The following is a 16,876-nucleotide window of genomic DNA, read 5'->3' as shown; positions in this document are numbered from 1 at the left end:
GATCCCCCCCCCCTCCCGCCGAGAGACTCCTCCCACACCTCCAATACTTGAATGTTGTTACTTTTTTTGTTGGTTTTTATTCTTTTTGTCTTTTTTAAGCAGGTTTTTATTGCAGAGAAAAGCTCCCCCAACCCCCACCCCCTTCCCCGCCTCTTCCCAGTTAACTCAGCTGTTTAGTGACGGGTTCCTCTAACCGTAGGTTACTAATCCCAGCAGCCCCTGCATATGTGTGCCCACCCCCACCCCCGGGTGCTGGTTACCGTGGTGACGGTAGTGCCGTCCCCTCCCTGGACGAGGGACGGGGGGGCAGCTTCTGGGAATGAATCACGGGGAAGGATTGTGGGTGATTCCTCCAGGTCTGGTTGTGGTTCTCTACGTGTTCTAAACTTGACCTTTGACCCCCACTAACCCGGGATTGACTCCGTCAGTGGGAGTCTGGGTAGCAGCCGGGGGCGGGCGAGCTGCAGTTGTGGGTAAAAGGTTCGTGCTCTCTCTCTCTCTTAGTCCACCGGGGGTTTGTGTGGAAACATGGAAATCATCTGAGGCGGTTCAGCAAATACTTCTGACGTCGTTTACACCGCCTTTACTCTTCAAACGAAAGAGAAGAAGAAACACAAGTGGGTGTAACTAAGTACCCCCTGATCCAAACAGCTCGTAGCTGTCGTTACTGTTAGAGATGGCTTTGGTTCATTGGGATTTTTGGACGTACGCTTGTTGTCCAGGAGCGTCCTCAGTGTCCAGGAGGATCCTTAGTGTCCAGGAGGGTCCTCAGTGTCCAGGAGGGTCCTCAGTGTCCAGGAGGGTCCTCAGTGTCCAGAAGGGTCGTCAGTGTCCAGGAGGGTCGTCAGTGTCCAGGAGGGTCCTCAGTGTCCAGGAGCGTCCTCAGTGTCCAGGAGGGTCCTCGGTGTCCAGGATCGTCCTTAGTGTCCAGGAGCGCCCTTAGCGTCCAGGAGGGTCCTTATGGCCCTTTTGCACTAGTACCTAATCAGCCCGGTGCGGCTCGTCGCGGCTCACCCCGTTCTGTCCCCGTTTTGTTTTTCCACAGCCAGGGGAGAAGCGGGCAGGTTGGGGTGAAGCTGCTGTGACGTACTCCATTGCGCAACCGCTTTGTTCATGCAAAAACAGGCAGCCTCAGTAATTTTCCGTCTGCCTTCAGTCTCTGGTTCATCAATGGCGACTCCAATCAGACAAATTTGTGATCAATTTCCGCCAAGCCGAGCTTCCAACTCCTCCAAGGTCTTATCCATCTTGCCAACGAGCTCAAAGACCGCCGCCAGCCTGCGATTCTGTTCGAGAATCGCATCCAGCTTACGGCTCTGCTCTCCCAACGTTAAAGTCTGAGCGTTGATCACCTTGCTTGACCCTTCAGCCACGTCCGGCAGCTCTGAAAGAGCCAAAACAGCTGTCGACGACTTACGCGTTTGTCGGTACACCAGGAATCCCCCTCCTCCGATCAAGAGGAATCCTGCTATCATAAATCCAATTATGAAGCATCTTCAACGTCCTCGACAGACAGAATCGCCAAACACAACGGTTTCCAGTATTTGTAGGAATCCATTGTGTATCCAGCAAAAAATGTCCCATCGGAGCAAGAGAGCTCCCTTACCCCCTGGCTTCTTGTCGCAAACATTTGGTCAATTGTGCTGAGAGACCAGTTAATCAATTCCATGATTGTAGAGTTTCGGAGGAGTGAAAAGAAGAGACTCTGAAGACGAGACAAACAAAAGCAGTAGCAGGGCAGATAGATAAGAGAGAGGAGCAGAAAAAGCGTCCGCCTTCGCCGAGAGCCGGAAGAAGAAATGTATTTGTTTGTGTTCCTTTACTTTTATTTCTTATTATTTTATACTTATTATCAATCCAAAAATAGGGTTAACAAAATTGGCAGTGAGTTGATTAGTAGTGAGTTGATGTCCAGGAGGGTCCTCAGTCCGTCCACGTTGAATGTAGTCAAACATTGCTGAACTGAATTGTGGGTATCGTGCAGAGAGGCAGCAGCTATTGCGTCCGTTGACAGTCTGTAGTCGGCTAAAGCTAGCCTGGCCACACGTAAATGTGGGCGGGGCTTTGGTGTGGGCGGGGCTGTGTCAGTTAACGCCACTTTAATACGTAGCGAACAACAGAAGATACACAGGCCACCGTCCCTCCACCGCCGTGCTTCACAGTGGATCTGAGCTTGTTTGCTGAAACCTCCAATCAGATGATGTCCAGGATGTTTTTACACAAACAACCGTGTGATTAGGGGGCGGAGCCACAGGGAAGTGTGAAGCCCCGCCCCCTCTTGGGGGCGGAGCCACGGGTTTCTCCTCCGTCGGTACTAACAGGGTCCTCACTCACCCATAACCCGGCCCACTCGGCCCCGGCCCGGCCCCTGGGCCCCGGACGGCCTCCCAACACTTCCTGGGTAACATTGTCCTGCCTTGTGTCCCCCCGACCCCCCCATGTCCTCCACCGCTCTCACCCCCCCTCTCTCTGACCACACCCACTTCCAGGACAGGAAGTTCTTCAAGGGATTCTTTTCCAAAGTAAGTGGTTTGTTTTTGAGCACCGTTGTTGTTTTCCCCCCCCCCTCACTCTCTCACCCTCTCACCCCCTCACCCCCACCATGGAACACCTGTCTGGATGCATGTGGGGCGGGGTTTATTAACAGGTGGGGGGCGGGGTTTATTAACAGGTGGGGGGCGGGGTTTATTAACAGGTGGGGGGCGGGGTTCATTAACAGGTGGGGGGGCGGGGTTTATTAACAGGTGGGAGGGCGGGGTTTATTAACAGGTGTGGCTTCTCTCCTTCTGGTTGGTGGGGGGTCGTCCTAACGGGGGGGGTCAGGGGTCACCACCGTCTATCAGAGCACCTTCATCTCACCTGTGTGTGTGTGTGTGTGTGTGTGTGTGTGTGTGTGTGTGTGTGTGTGTGTGTGTGTGTGTGTGTGTGTGTGTGTGTGTGTGTGTGTATTGTTTCCTTCACAGGTGTGTGTGTGTGTGTGTGTGTATTGTTTCCTTCACAGGTGTGTGTGTGTGTGTGTATTGTTTCCTTCACAGGTGTGTGTGTGTGTGTGTGTGTATTGTTTCCTTCACAGGTGTGTGTGTGTGTGTGTGTGTATTGTTTCCTTCACAGGTGTGTGTGTGTGTGTGTGTGTGTGTGTGTGTGTGTGTGTGTGTGTGTGTGTGTGTGTGTGTGTGTGTGTGTGTGTGTGTGTGTGTGTGTGTGTGTGTGTGTGTGTGTGTGTGTGTGTGTGTGTGTGTGTGTGTTCTTTCCTTCACAGGTGTTGTGCCACAAAGGGAGTGCTGGTTCAGTTATTAAAGAGTTATTAATTTTATTTTTTTTAAATGATATTATACATTATTATTATTATTATTTTATATTTGATTTTTTTATTTTATTTTTATAAATTTTTTTATTTTATTTTTTGAGAATTGGAATTTTTAATGAGACCTTTTAAAAGCGCTCTATAAATAAAATTGATTATTATTATTATTAATAATAATAATAATTGTCTTACGATAGTTATTAATAAAGAAGATTGATCAAAACAGGGCTAATTATTATTATATATTTTATTATTTTTATTAATTTTATTTTTATTTTTTATTTTATTTAAGCGTCTTTGAGATCTAAATAAAATGGATTATTAATATTATTATTATTATTATTATTATTATTATTAATTGTATTACGATAGTTAATAATTAATGACAAAATAATGACAAAATGAATCAATCTAAACGGGGCACCACCTGACTTATCAGCAAATAATAACTAAACAGAAAAATCAGTCTCAAAGTAGCTGTTATTCCATACTTGTCTGTCACCGGGGGAGGGGGCTATAGAGTCATACGTGCCTGTATGGGGGGATGTTACAGAATAATCTGAGCTCAGACCTTTGCAACCAGCAGCTGTGACAAATATAAAATAAACACAAACAACTGTGTGTGTGTGTGTGTGTGTTTCCTTCACAGGTGTGTGTGTGTGTTGTTTCCTTCACAGGTGTGTGTGTTGTTTCCTTCACAGGTGTGTGTGTGTCGTTTCCTTCACAGGTGTGTGTGTGTGTGTTGTTTCCTTCACAGGTGTGTGTGTGTTGTTTCCTTCACAGGTGTGTGTGTGGTTTTCATGAACAGGTGTGTGTGTTCTTTCCTTCACAGGTGTGTGTTGTTTCCTGCACAGGTGTGTGTGTTCTTCACAGGTGTGTGTTGTGTGTGTGGTTTTCATGAACAGGTGTGTGTGTGGTTTTCATGACCAGGTGTGGGGCAGGTACAGAGGGAGGTAAAGGTGGAGGTAAAGGTGCAGGTGAAGGCGTGGGAATCTTTTCTTCTTTACCTGATTCCAGTGTGTTCTGTGTCTGCAGGCGGGGAAGAAGGCGGTCCGAGCCGTGTTGTGGGTTTCAGCAGACGGGCTCCGCGTCGTGGACGACAAGACAAAGGTACAAACAAACACCCCTAGACCTGGTCCCGGGACCAGGACTACTCTAGACCTGGTCCCGGGACCAGGTCTAGAGTAGACCTGGTCCCGGGACCAGGACCCTCTGGGGAGTCCTGGACCTGCAGGGGGAACAGCCTGACAGTAAAGGGAACACTGCCCTCTGCTGGACACCTCCGGTACTGCAGGTCCACTAGTGTTTCTGTCAGCCTGTTTCAGTTTGAGTTTTACTCTAGTCTTTGGGTCTAACTATCATTCTAGTTTTTATTAGTTTCAGTCACGTTCATTCTCCTTTTAGTCGTGTCAAGTTTCAGTCGACTAAAAGTCTGAGCATTTTAGTCAGAATTGGCCATTTTTATCGATTGTATTCAGCCAAACCCATTTTACAATTCAAACAAGGTTATCTTATTATTATATTATTGTTACCTTATAGACTCAAGAATACATTAATTCCAGATACAGAAGACTCTCATTTGAGTTTACAACATATTTATTTTTCCGCATTTCTCCCAGTCTTTTTCTTTTTCGACGACACCTTGGGTTTTCTATGTAGGAAAGTGGATTCAAAGATCTAAAGACTAAACCAGAGGAAACTACTGAAAACATGGACATTAAGCATATTTGTTAGAACATTTCGTCTCGTTTTGGTAAACGAAAATGAAGACACATTTTAGCAGAGTTTTTATTTTGTAATCTCCATTTTAGTCGACAATATTGCATTATATATTTAAAGGAGCTGTATGTAAGAGCAATAATAAAACAAATCATAAAATGACCCTGATATGTCAACAGACATTTAAAAATCATGTTCATTTCAAATACTTATGTCACTGACAACAGCACTCAAGCCAGGATATTCCAGTTTAAAAAGAGGAGTTGCAGCCCTCAACTGATGTTTATGTTGAAGCTCCACCCTCCACCTATCTCCCAATCACCAAGTCAGTAATGTTTCTGAAGCTCCACCCTCCACCTATCTCCCAATCACCAAGTCAGTATTGTTTCTGAAGCTCCACCCTCCACCTATCTCCCAATCACCAAGTCAGTATTGTTTCTGAAGCTCCACCCTCCACCTATCTCCCAATCACCAAGTCAGTATTGTTTCTGAAGCTCCACCCTCCACCTATCTCCCAATCACCAAGTCAGTATTGTTTCTGAAGCTCCACCCTCCACCTATCTCCCAATCACCAAGTCAGTATTGTTTCTGAAGCTCCACCCTCCACCTATCTCCCAATCACCAAGTCAGTATTGTTTCTGAAGCTCCACCCTCCACCTATCTCCCAATCACCAAGTCAGTATTGTTTCTGAAGCTCCACCCTCCACCTATCTCCCAATCACCAAGTCAGTATTGTTTCTGAAGCTCCACCCTCCACCTATCTCCCAATCACCAAGTCAGTATTGTTTCAGCATCCGGGTTGCCAGCTCGGCTCTAATTATCGCAGCCATGGCAGCCTACGTTCCTGCTGCATTCTGCAGCCTACCTGGCAACCTCTGGTCGGGGGGAGGGGGGGGAGGGTACACGCCGCTCAACAATATTTGGAAAGTGACTGCAGTACCAGTTTTGGACATTTCTTACAGACAGCTCCTTTAATCATCGTTATCGTCACATGACCAGTTTTTTCGTTGCGTCTCGTTTTCCTCAGGTGATAAAGGTTCGTTGACGACGATGTTTAGTCATAATTTTTGTTGACGACAGCAACTTTAGCTCAGTGTGAGGTCGAACCCTGACCGAGGGGTCGGGGATAAGCTCCGCCCCTCCAGCATAGTAAATGAGACATGAAGATGATTTTTCTTTGAAATGTTTTAAGTTTAGAAGCAGAACCGAGTCTCATGTAAAGGTTTCCGGGTCTCTAAGAGGTTTCTGAAACGTTCCTCTTCCCTGCAGGACCTGATCCTGGACCAGACGATAGAGAAGGTTTCGTTCTGCGCCCCGGACAGGAACTTTGAGAGAGCCTTCTCCTACATCTGCCGGGATGGAACCACCAGACGCTGGATCTGCCACTGCTTCATGGCCGTCAAGGACTCGGTGAGAACAGAACCAGAACCCGCTGGGTCCGGTCCCGGTTCTGGACCCTAACCCTGACTATTATTACGGCCCGAGCACTGACAATGCGAAGGCCCTATTGTATCTGTAGGAATTTTTATTTTTCTCGTTTTTCTTCAGATGAAATGAGGGCCTTTTTGCCCCCCTAAACGTGCCCCAAAAGTCACCAAATTTTGCACCAAGCCAGGCCTGGAGAAAAATGTGATATTTAATGGTTTGCATTAATGGGCGTGGCCTAACGGCTCAACAGCGCCCCCTAGAAAACTTTGTGCCTCAAGCCCCACAATACGGTTTGACGTACATGCACGAAAATCGGTACACACCTGTATCATGCCACAACTTAAAGAAAAGTCTCTTGGCGCCATGGCCCAAACCAAACAGGAAGTCGGCCATTTTTAATTAATCGTGTAATTTTGGTGCAATTTATGCCATTCCTTCGGCCTGAACCATAACGTGCAACCAGGTGTGTTATACATCAAAATGTGCGTCTCCATCCTGCGACGATGCGCATTACTTTTCTCAGTCAAAAGCGTTACCGCGGCGACGATAGACGCCAAAAAGCGCACCCTCCCATCATCTGATTGGTCCATATTTGATAGTTCCTACTTTCTGCTGGTGCTGGGCGGTATACCGGTCCATACCGAATACCGGTGTTTATTTTTCTTATGATATGAATTTTTCATATACCGTAATACCGGTGATTATGTACAATAGCGTACACAACGTTGGGAATGCCGCGCGGCGCGGCGGAACGTAGCGCCGCTGGACAGTGTTTCCCCTACCACTGTATGGGCCTGGCGGGGCCACCAGGCCAACGAGACCCCCCGCCAGGCCTAAAAAAAAAAAAAATCAATGATCATTTACGTTTAGGAGCCTCTGCAGCTGTTCTGCAACGGGAGTCAACCTGCTTAGTTGCCTAGTAAAGCCTGAATTATGGTTCGGCGTTAAATCGACGTAGAGCCTACGCCGTAGGGTACGGGGTGACGTGCACCGTACGGCCGCTCGCTGCGTACCCTACCCTACGCAGGGCCTGCGTTGGTGTAACGCGGAACCATAAATCAGCCTTAACGATGCGAGTACCGCTGCTGAGAGCGCAGCCTTATTATTATACATTATGGGATGTATAGAGTTTGTAGCTAGCCAACTATGGCGCCGGCCAAAAAAAGAAAAAATATCGCGGGCGACAGACAACATGGTATAAAGAAATCTTTCTGCCAGGTACGTGTGTTTGTGTTTGCATGAGACGCTGCAGGGAAGCATGAAGGAAAACACAGCCCAACGACGCACCATGCGTCTGCGGGGTCCTAGCGCCAGGCACACGTGAGGCCATGCAAACCTGTATTTATACTAGTGTGGACATTAATGTTTTTCTACAATATTTCCTCCTCATGACAGTAAAATAGGCCATTCTAAGCCAATTTACTGCAGCAATTCCTTTCCAAATCATTAGAAAATGTGGTTAACACCCAGTTGTGCATGAAAAAAAAAACACCGTGATATACCGTGAAACCGATATAATTTTGAAAAAAAACGCGATATACATTTTTGGTCATACCGCCCAGCACTACTCTCTGCTATAACTTTTGAATGGTTTAACATAAAGACTCGTGGGTGGTGTCAGCGGACTCTGTTTTGAGTCCTTGACCTTAATTGGTGAAAATTGCTCGCGCCAGGGCCCGTTCATCGCTGCTTGGAGCTGTAATTATTATTATTGTTATTATTATTATAATTATTATTATTATTGATTATAAATGTGTGCATTATTATGAGTGAGACTATATTATTATTAGATTATTATTGATTATAAGTATTATATTAATATTACTGTTATTATTGCTATGACAACTGTAATTGCGATTATTATAATTGTTAGAATATTACTTTTATTACCAGTTATTATTATTATTATATGAATGGATTATTAATCATATCATAATTTTTTTTTCCTGAATGAATGTGTATTTTTTTTATAGCTCGCCATTATCACTGCTTTTTATGTTCAGAGAGGATTGTGATATTGATGACGATAGATATTTATTATTATACTTTATATTACTTATTTAATTGATCGATTGCCCCCTTCTTTTAGTTAATTTATTAGTTATTCAATTAATTAATTAATTTTATGGGACTCTGACGTCCCTGGTTCCGTTCCGTTCCCGGCTCCAGACCCTGCTCTGGTTCCGGGACCCTGACCTCTGACCTCCCCTCTCTTCCAGGGCGAGCGGCTCAGCCACGCCGTGGGCTGAGGCGTTGCCCTGGTCCTGGTCCTGGTCCTGGTCTTGGTCTTGGTTCTGGGACTCTAACGTCTCCCCTCTCTTCCAGGGTGAGCGGCTCAGCCACGCCGTGGGCTGTGCGTTCGCCGCCTGCCTGGAGCGGAAGCAGAAGCGGGAGAAGGAGTGCGGCGTGACCGCGACCTTCGACGCCAACCGGACAACCTTCACCCGCGAGGGATCCTTCCGCGTCACCACGGCAACGGAGGCGGCCGAGCGGGAGGAGGTCATGAGGCAGCTGCAGGAGGCCAAGAAGGGTCGGTGTTTAACAAAAACATTTAAATGGATCACACTGTATACTTTAGTAAATGTTTATGGGTTCAATAATAGGACCAACCTAAAACTCCTGATTGTTTCAGGTGACTTTAATGTTGCACCAGATGAAAAACAGGACAGATTTCCATCTCAATATAATTCTCATCACTTATCAATACATTACAGATTTTTCTATTGATATTTGTCGTAAACCTAATCCTGAAAAACGTTATTATACCTGGAACAACCCTCTTCCTGACCACTGTGATATCACATTTTCAGTGTTTCCTGATAATAGATTACCAGAATTAAGTAGATTACACTGGAAATTTAATAGTAACCTTTTAAAAAACACACATTTTTGCGATAAAATCAAATCACTTATCACTGAAATAAAGATTATGAATGACTCAACTACAACTAGTAAAAAGGAATGGTTCCAATTTGGTTAAAAATGGTTCAAAAATTGCCATTGAAGGAGAACTAATGGCGTGGAACCAGTCTGGAACCGGTGTCCGTTGGTCGTGGCAATGGGGACAAAAAATTCTACATCCTTTTTTAATTTAGAAAAAAATAGACAAATAAAAAAGAAATATATAAACAAGTTGCACATTGATGATACTTTAGTTGAGGATCAAAATGCTTTAAGCAATTATTTCACTGACTTTTATAAAACTTGTTATACTTCCCACTATTCCAACCATGAAACATTTTTCAGCTCTATTCAAGATAAAATACCCAAAATAAATTCATATTTTAAAGAATCTGACATCACTTTGGCCCAAACGGCCTAAATCAGCCGGTCCTGATGAGATTGCAGCTCAATTTTACAGATTTATTTGATATCGATATTAGAAAAATTTGTATTTAATGAATTAATTAAATACTAATGAATTAATGAAAGGAGTGTTTTAATGAATGAATGGATAAACAGATGTTTAACGTCTCTTCTCTTCTCTTCTCAGACTGTGAGCGAGTCTCCGGCACCGCCTCCACCGGTATGGTGAATCCCTCGGCCCTCCACCAGAGCGGCTCCTCCCCCTCGTCCTCCCCGCCCCCCGGCGGGGCCCTGGGCCCCCAGGCCATCCCCCGCCGCCACGCCCCGGCCGAGGCGCTGGCCCGCCAGGGCTCCTTCAGGGGCTTCCCCGCCCTCAGCCAGAAAACCTCGCCCTTCAAGCGGCAGCTGTCGCTGCGCATGAACGAGCTGCCGTCCACCGTGCAGCGCAAGTCCCACTTCCCCCTCCGGAACCCAGGTGAGTTCTCAGTCCACACTAGTCCCACTTCCCCCTCCGGAACCCAGGTGAGTTCTCAGTCCACACTAGTCCCACTTCCCCCTCCGGAACCCAGGTGAGTTCTGCCGTCCAAAGATGGACTTTCTTCTCGACATTTCGATTTTTTTCTGCATAAAAAAAAAATGTTCTCCTGCATGGCCCTAATACTCTTCTGTAGTTTTAGATGCTTTCCATGCCCGGATTTCATTGTGTAAATATTTAGTGAAATCACCAATAGTCATCCTTACAATATCGTTGCAATATCAATATGGAGGTATTTTGCAAAATATATTGTGATGTTAGATTTCTCCCTCTGTTCATCTACTGTTTTAAATGTTTTTTGAAACGAGAAATTGAGACAATTTCAGAATCAGAATCAGAAAAAGCTTTATTGCCAAGTCAGACATAAAACAGACGAGAGAACTTGACTCCGGTTCACACCGATGGCTCCATTAATACGGACGCCATTTTTTAGAGGAAGGATGACACTGGGATGGAGGAGGAGGGAAAAAAAAAGGCATCTTCACACTGTGTATTAATACCTAGTATCAAGGTGCAAAAAAACACCTCAGCACATAAAAGCAACATACACACAACAAAACTTCATAACTTGGATAAGGGGGGAGCCAGGAGTTTGAGTTTGAGTTTATTTTATTTATAACAGGGACAATACATATTAATGAACATATACATGTAAATATGCAAGATTATAGCCAACGGCTAATTTTCATCTTTAGTCCCTTAGGCAGGTTAATGTCAACAACATAAAATAAAGGAAAGGAAAGGCGTTGAAGATGAGGGGGGTGTGGTTATCAGTAAGTAAGTATGTGTGTGTGTGAGCGGTAAGTCTGTGAAAACTTCGCCCCAGAGCTGCTCCTCAGCCATTGTCCTTGATGTTATCAGACGGCTCGGTACAGTTCTGAAAACAAGTCCACAGATGTTTTTGAGAGAGGGGGAGGGCTAGTGGGGGCAGAGCCACTTGTTTACATTCCACCAGGGAGATTGTGACTGGAACAGCCGGCCAAGCTGCCCTGTCAAGGTCAAATTATAGAATCAACAATTGTATTGAAAGAAAGGAAACAGGCAGGCTGCCGTTAAGTCTCTGGTTCATCAATGGCGACTCCAAACAGACGAATTTGTGATCAATTCCCGCCAAGCCGAGCTTCCAACTTCTCCAAGGTCTTATCCATCTTGCCAATGAGCTCAAAGACCGCCGCCAGCCTGCAATTCTGTTCAAGAATCGCATCCAGCTTGCGGCTTTGCTCCCCCAACGTTAAAGTTTGAGTGCTGATCCCCGTGCTCATTCCTTCAGCCATGTCGGGGAGCTCAGAAAGGGCCAAAGCAGCTGTCGACGACCTACGCGTTTGTCGATAGGCCAGGAAAGTCCCCACTCCAATTAAAGAAATCCTGCTATCATAAATCCAATTATGAAGCATCTTCAACGTCCTCGACAGACAGAATCACCAAGCACAACGGTTTCCACTGCTTCCAGAAATCCATTGTGTATCCAGCAAAAAATGTCCCATCGGGGCAGGAGGGCTCCCTTACCCCCTGACTTCTCGTCGCAAAAATTTGGTCAATTGTGCTGAGAGGCCAGTTAATCAATTCCATGATTGTAGAGTTTCGGAGGAGTGAAAAGAAGAGACTCTGAAGACGAGACAGGACAAAAGCAGTAGCAGGGCAGATAGGGAGGGAGAGGAGCAGAAAAAGCGTCCGCCTTCGCCAAGAGCCGGAAAAAGAAATGTATTTGTTTGTGTACCTTTACTTTTATTTTTTATTATTTTATACTTATTATCAATCCAAAAATAGGGATTACAAAATTGGCAGTGACTTGATTAGTATCTTACCTGAATGTATTACATTATTTGATAGGATGTTACTGAACTATCAAATGATGCTACCCCTGAAATAGTGATTTAAAATTGATAATATGGGATGTTGAGTATTTGAGCCTTCAAAATACACGACCCGTGACATGAATTGCATTACACTTTGTGAACATTATACGATAAAGAGAAAAAAAAAACAATTCTATCGCTTTATTTGATATTCATTCAGTCATTGGCCTTTATTTAACCAGCAGGTCATTAAGAACATTCTTATTTACAATGACGGCCTGGCAAGTGACAAGGAAGTGGTTTAGGGAGTAAAACACAGTAAAACTGTAGCTCTACAAAGGTAGAAAACCATTAGGGAGCATTTTTTGATATAGGGTAGCAAAAATCGATAGACAGACACTATTGGTTTATGTGTAGCATTTCTTGACGAAGCAGCAGCCGCGGACGCCTCGGCCTGCTAGCGTCCCGCTAACGTCCCGCTGACGTCTCCGTGTCCCCACAGTCCCGGAGCTGGAGGGCGAGAGCGACAGCATCAGCTCCCTCTGCACTCAGATCACCAGCGCCTTCAGCGGCCCGGAGGACCCGTTCTCCTCGGCGCCGATGCCCCGACCCTCCTCGTCCCCGCAGTCGCCCGGGGCCCCAGGTGAGACTCCGCCTCCAACATGCTAGCTCTGGTAGTGGGGGGGTCGGGTTACCCAGAAACCCCTGGGACGGGGGGGGTCGACATGTTACCCGGCCGAGAGATTTACTACTTTAAGATGTGTGTCGTGATGGAAATCTGCCGTTTCCATGGAGACGGTTTATATTAGTTCTGATGTCAGACGAGAAGCAAACAGACAAACAAATGTTGGAAGAAATGACAGAAGAACGGAAACCTGGAAGATCAACAGTTTCAGTTTCACGGCTACTAACAGACTCAGCACCAGCGATCATAAACCTTCCCCTCTTGGGTCGGGAGAACCAGTTTGGAACCGGTCTGGAACCGGTTTGGAACCAGACGGGAACCAGCCTGGTTCCTGCTTTGCTGCCTATGAACCCAGACTGTACTGGTCAAACCCTCTGTGATGTCACCCGCAGGTTTTCTGGACGGCTTTTAAAGCCAGCGATGCGTTGGACCCGCCCTCCTAACGTCAATCACAGTTAGCTATTTTAGCTCGGTTGACTTAGCCTAAGCTAACCTGTGATGCTAGTAAACTTTACTTTACCTTAATTCTGGTCAGGTCTCATTTCAAGGGTCACTACCGAAACATCTAGCGCCAGGACCGGCAGGGCCAGAACCAGGACCAGCAGAGGTCCAGTGGGACCCGTAGCGGTCATGCTAACCTGCCATGACGAGGTTCCACTTGGAAACGCCCCCCGTGGCTCCAGAGCACCGGTCCCAGCTCCTATCAGAGTCACTTCAGTGGTATCAGAAACGACCCACTGAGGGACTGTGGGTCCGCCGGTCCTGGCGCTGTACAGCGGCGGCTAGCATCCTCTAGTGGTATCTACCGTCCTCTAGCGGTGGCTGGCGTCCTCTAGCATCCTTAAGCGGCGTCTAGCAACGTCAAGCGTCCTCTAGCGGCACCTAGCGTCCACTAACGGTGGCTAGCGTCCCCTGACATCCTCTAGCGTCCTCTAGCCGCGTCTACCGTCCTCTAGCGTCGTTTAGCATCCTCTAGGGGCCATTAGCAGTTATTAGCATCCTCTATAAGTGTCTAGCAAGGTCTAGCTGCCTTTAGCGGCCCTGGTTCCTTGTTCCTGGTCCTGGTTCCGGCCCTGGCAGCAGTTCTACGGATGTAGTTCCAGTAGTGACGTTGATGTGAGGACGTTTGGGTGGATTAGCATCATATATTAGCATTAGCTAGTCAGCCGAGCTAAGATGCTAGCTGTGGTTGACGCTAGGTGGGCGTGGTCCAGCCGGGTTTCCAGGTGTGTTAGCTCCTCTAATTTACAACACGTGGTCTGCAGTTCAAGGAAACCCTCTAGAAACTGGTGTTGGAGTCTCTGGGGGGTCCGGTACTCGTGAAAGTTCTGTCCTGGTTCTGAGTGATCCGGGTCACAGACCCGCCCATCTGCTTGCCCCTGCTCCCGTAACGTAGCATGTTAGCTGCTAACGACTCGCTGCTGCATGTCTTTGTCCTGCATGAGCTTCAGCTTCTGTCTCCTCTGCTTCAGTGAACGGCTCGGCACCGGCCAGCTCTGCTCCCGCTAACACGCCGGTGCCGGTACCACTCCAAGTCCCGGTCCCGTTACCAGTCCCGGTACCAGTCCAGGTCCCGGTCCCGTTACCAGTCCCAGCCCTCCCTGCCCGGGACACGAACCCCTGGGCCAAGAACCCGGCGGGGCCGCCGGCCCACACAGGTACAGTAGACTCCTCCCCCAGGTTCACCCGGGTTCTGGTGCTGGAACCGGACCAGGACCAGGACCCGTGACACGTGTTGGTACCGTCTCCCACCGGGTCCCTGAAGTAACCTGAACCTGAACCGGACCCGAGTGAAGAAGTTCACTGAACTTTGACCTCTGAGGCTCCAAGTGACCTTGGGTTCCTTGAAAGGTGCTATATACAGGACTGTCTCAGAAAATTTGAATATTGTGATAAAATTCTTTATTTTCTGTAAGCATATTACAAAAACAAAAATGTCATACATTCTGGATTCATTACAAATCAACTGAAATATTACAAGCCTTTTATTATTTTAATATTGCTGATTATGGCTTACAGGTTAAGAAAACTCAAATATACTATCTCAAAAAATTTGAATATTCTGGGAATCTTAATCTTAAACTGTAAACCATAATCAGCAATATTAAAATAATAAAAGGCTTGCAATATTTCAGTTGATTTGTAATGAATCCAGAATGTATGACATTTTTGTTTTTTCAATTGCATTAGAGAAAATAAAGAACTTTATCACAATATTCTAATTTTCTGAGACAGTCCTGTAAGTGCAAGGAATTATTATTAGTGCCAAGGGGCATCTATTGTTATCCTGCGTGTTTATTTGTGCCACGGCTGCGCCAAGAAGCATGCCTCCTCCATAGCTATGCAATAGCAATGGATTTATTTTTCTTATACATTTTCCGGACAGATTTCGGTTCGCTACTCCTCCTACAGATTTCAGAGGACCCAGGCGCATCATATATCAAAAAGTGCGTCTCGATTGGGAATAGTGTGCTATGACTTTTGGTGTTGAAATTCCCATTTTTCCCAAAGTTATTCCCAAAAAAAACGGCCAAAAAAAACCCATTCAAAATGTATGGGAAGAGGTAAAAAAAAAAGAGCCAAAATTTCACCTAGAGCGGCGCGAATTCCTGCCTCGGTCTCCATTGACTGTAATGTAATCAAACGTTTTCTTCAAAAGAATCTCACTCTGTCTTCGCACTGAGCTTACTCAATCATTTTAAGGAATATCTGAATAAAATTAAGATTGTCAGAATCTGCCGGCTTCTGTGTGTCTTTCGTTTTTTGGCTAAGAACTACGGTTCCATCACAAATCGGAGTGATTTGAGAGCTTGTCAGAAGCCAAAATCTGTTTTTTTCCTCACAGCCAAACCGTAAGGTTCTGAGCAGCGTCTATAACGTCGGTGACACCAACTGATTCCGTCTCTCTCTCCCAACAGGAAGTGAGTGGCCGTCGGCGGCGCCGGTGCTGGTCGTCCCCGCCCCGTCGTCTCCGCTCGTCTCGGCCCACAGACGGACGCCATCGGAGGCCGATCGCTGGCTGGACGAAGTCTCCAAGTCGGTGCGTCCGGCGCAGCCCAGCCCGGTCGCCATGGGAACCACGCCGCCCCCCCAGCTCTTCGCCCCCCCACCGGCGGCCATGTCGTCCGTAGCCGCCGCCCCGGCGGCCTTCCTGCCCTCACTGCCGCCCCCCGTCCCCCTGCTGCCCCCCCGCCAGCCCGCGTTCCACCCCGCGGTGGCTAACGGGCTGCCCCCTCCCGCGGCGGCCCCGCCCCTGGGGCTGCCCCCTCCCGCCGGGCCCGCCGGGGCCCCCGTGTTCGGCATCACGCCGTCGCAGATGGTCGCTAACGTGTTCGGCTCGGCCGCCGCGCCGCCGCCGTTCCCCGTCCCGGCGGTGGCCCCGCCCCCCCTGGCCCCGCCCCCCCACATCAAGCCCCCCCCCGCCAACGGCTGGGCCGGCCCTGTAGGCCACGCCCCGCCCGTTCCAAGCCCCGCCCCCCTCGGCCCCGCCCCCTCCGGCCCGCCGGACGACGCCTTCGAGGCCCAGTGGGCGGCGCTGGAGACCCGGTCCCACCAGCGGACCACGCCCTCGCCCACTAACCCCTTCTCCTCCGAGCTGCACAAAACCTTCGAGATCCAGCTCTGAGGCCGGAGGTTCTGGACTCTAAAGACTCGGGGCCCGGTGGAACTGGGATGAACCGGGATGAACCGGACTGAACCGGACCGGCGGCCAGCAGCAGAACTCAGCAGAACCAGAACACCACAGATCCACCAACGGGGAGCCGCCTGGAACCGGTTTGGAAGCAGTTTTGAAACCGGACTCGAACCGGTTTGGAACCAGTTTGAAACTGGACTCGAACCGGTTTGGAACCAGTTTGAAACTGGACTCAAACCGGTTTGGAACCAGTTTGAAACCGGACTGGAACCAGTTTGAAACCGGACTGGAACCAGTTTGAAACCGGACTGGAACCGGTTTGAAACCGGACTGGAACCGGTTTGGAACCGGTTTGGAACCAGTTTGAAACTGGACTGGAACCGGTTTGAAACCGGACTGGAACCGGTTTGGAACCGGTTTGGAACCAGTTTGAAACCGGACTGAAACCGGTTTGGAACCAGTTTGAAAC

The 16,876-nt window shown here is 47.7% G+C and overlaps 1 protein-coding gene across 4 annotated transcripts in view; it reads left to right on the top strand.

The window, feature by feature from the left end:
* Positions 1–16,560, top strand: part of numb (NUMB endocytic adaptor protein) — an 80,181-nt gene extending 63,621 nt beyond the window's left edge. The window contains exons 4-11 of one of the 4 annotated variants that reach the window (XM_061744072.1): positions 2,490–2,522; positions 4,340–4,414; positions 6,293–6,433; positions 8,777–8,981; positions 9,945–10,232; positions 12,591–12,731; positions 14,246–14,431; positions 15,692–16,560. In XM_061744072.1, coding sequence (XP_061600056.1) covers positions 2,490–2,522; positions 4,340–4,414; positions 6,293–6,433; positions 8,777–8,981; positions 9,945–10,232; positions 12,591–12,731; positions 14,246–14,431; positions 15,692–16,398 — 1,776 coding nt within the window. In that variant the 3' untranslated portion in view covers positions 16,399–16,560. The remainder of the gene's footprint in view (positions 1–2,489; positions 2,523–4,339; positions 4,415–6,292; positions 6,434–8,776; positions 8,982–9,944; positions 10,233–12,590; positions 12,732–14,245; positions 14,432–15,691) is intronic. The other 3 variants (XM_061744073.1, XM_061744075.1, XM_061744076.1) reach the window with 3 other exon arrangements.
* Positions 16,561–16,876: the final 316 nt, after the last annotated feature.

This window comes from Cololabis saira, chromosome 16, assembly GCF_033807715.1.
Source record: "Cololabis saira isolate AMF1-May2022 chromosome 16, fColSai1.1, whole genome shotgun sequence".
Classification (NCBI taxonomy): domain Eukaryota; kingdom Metazoa; phylum Chordata; class Actinopteri; order Beloniformes; family Belonidae; genus Cololabis; species Cololabis saira.
Note: the sequence above shows the minus strand (reverse complement) of the source record. Positions and strands in the feature narration are given on the sequence as shown.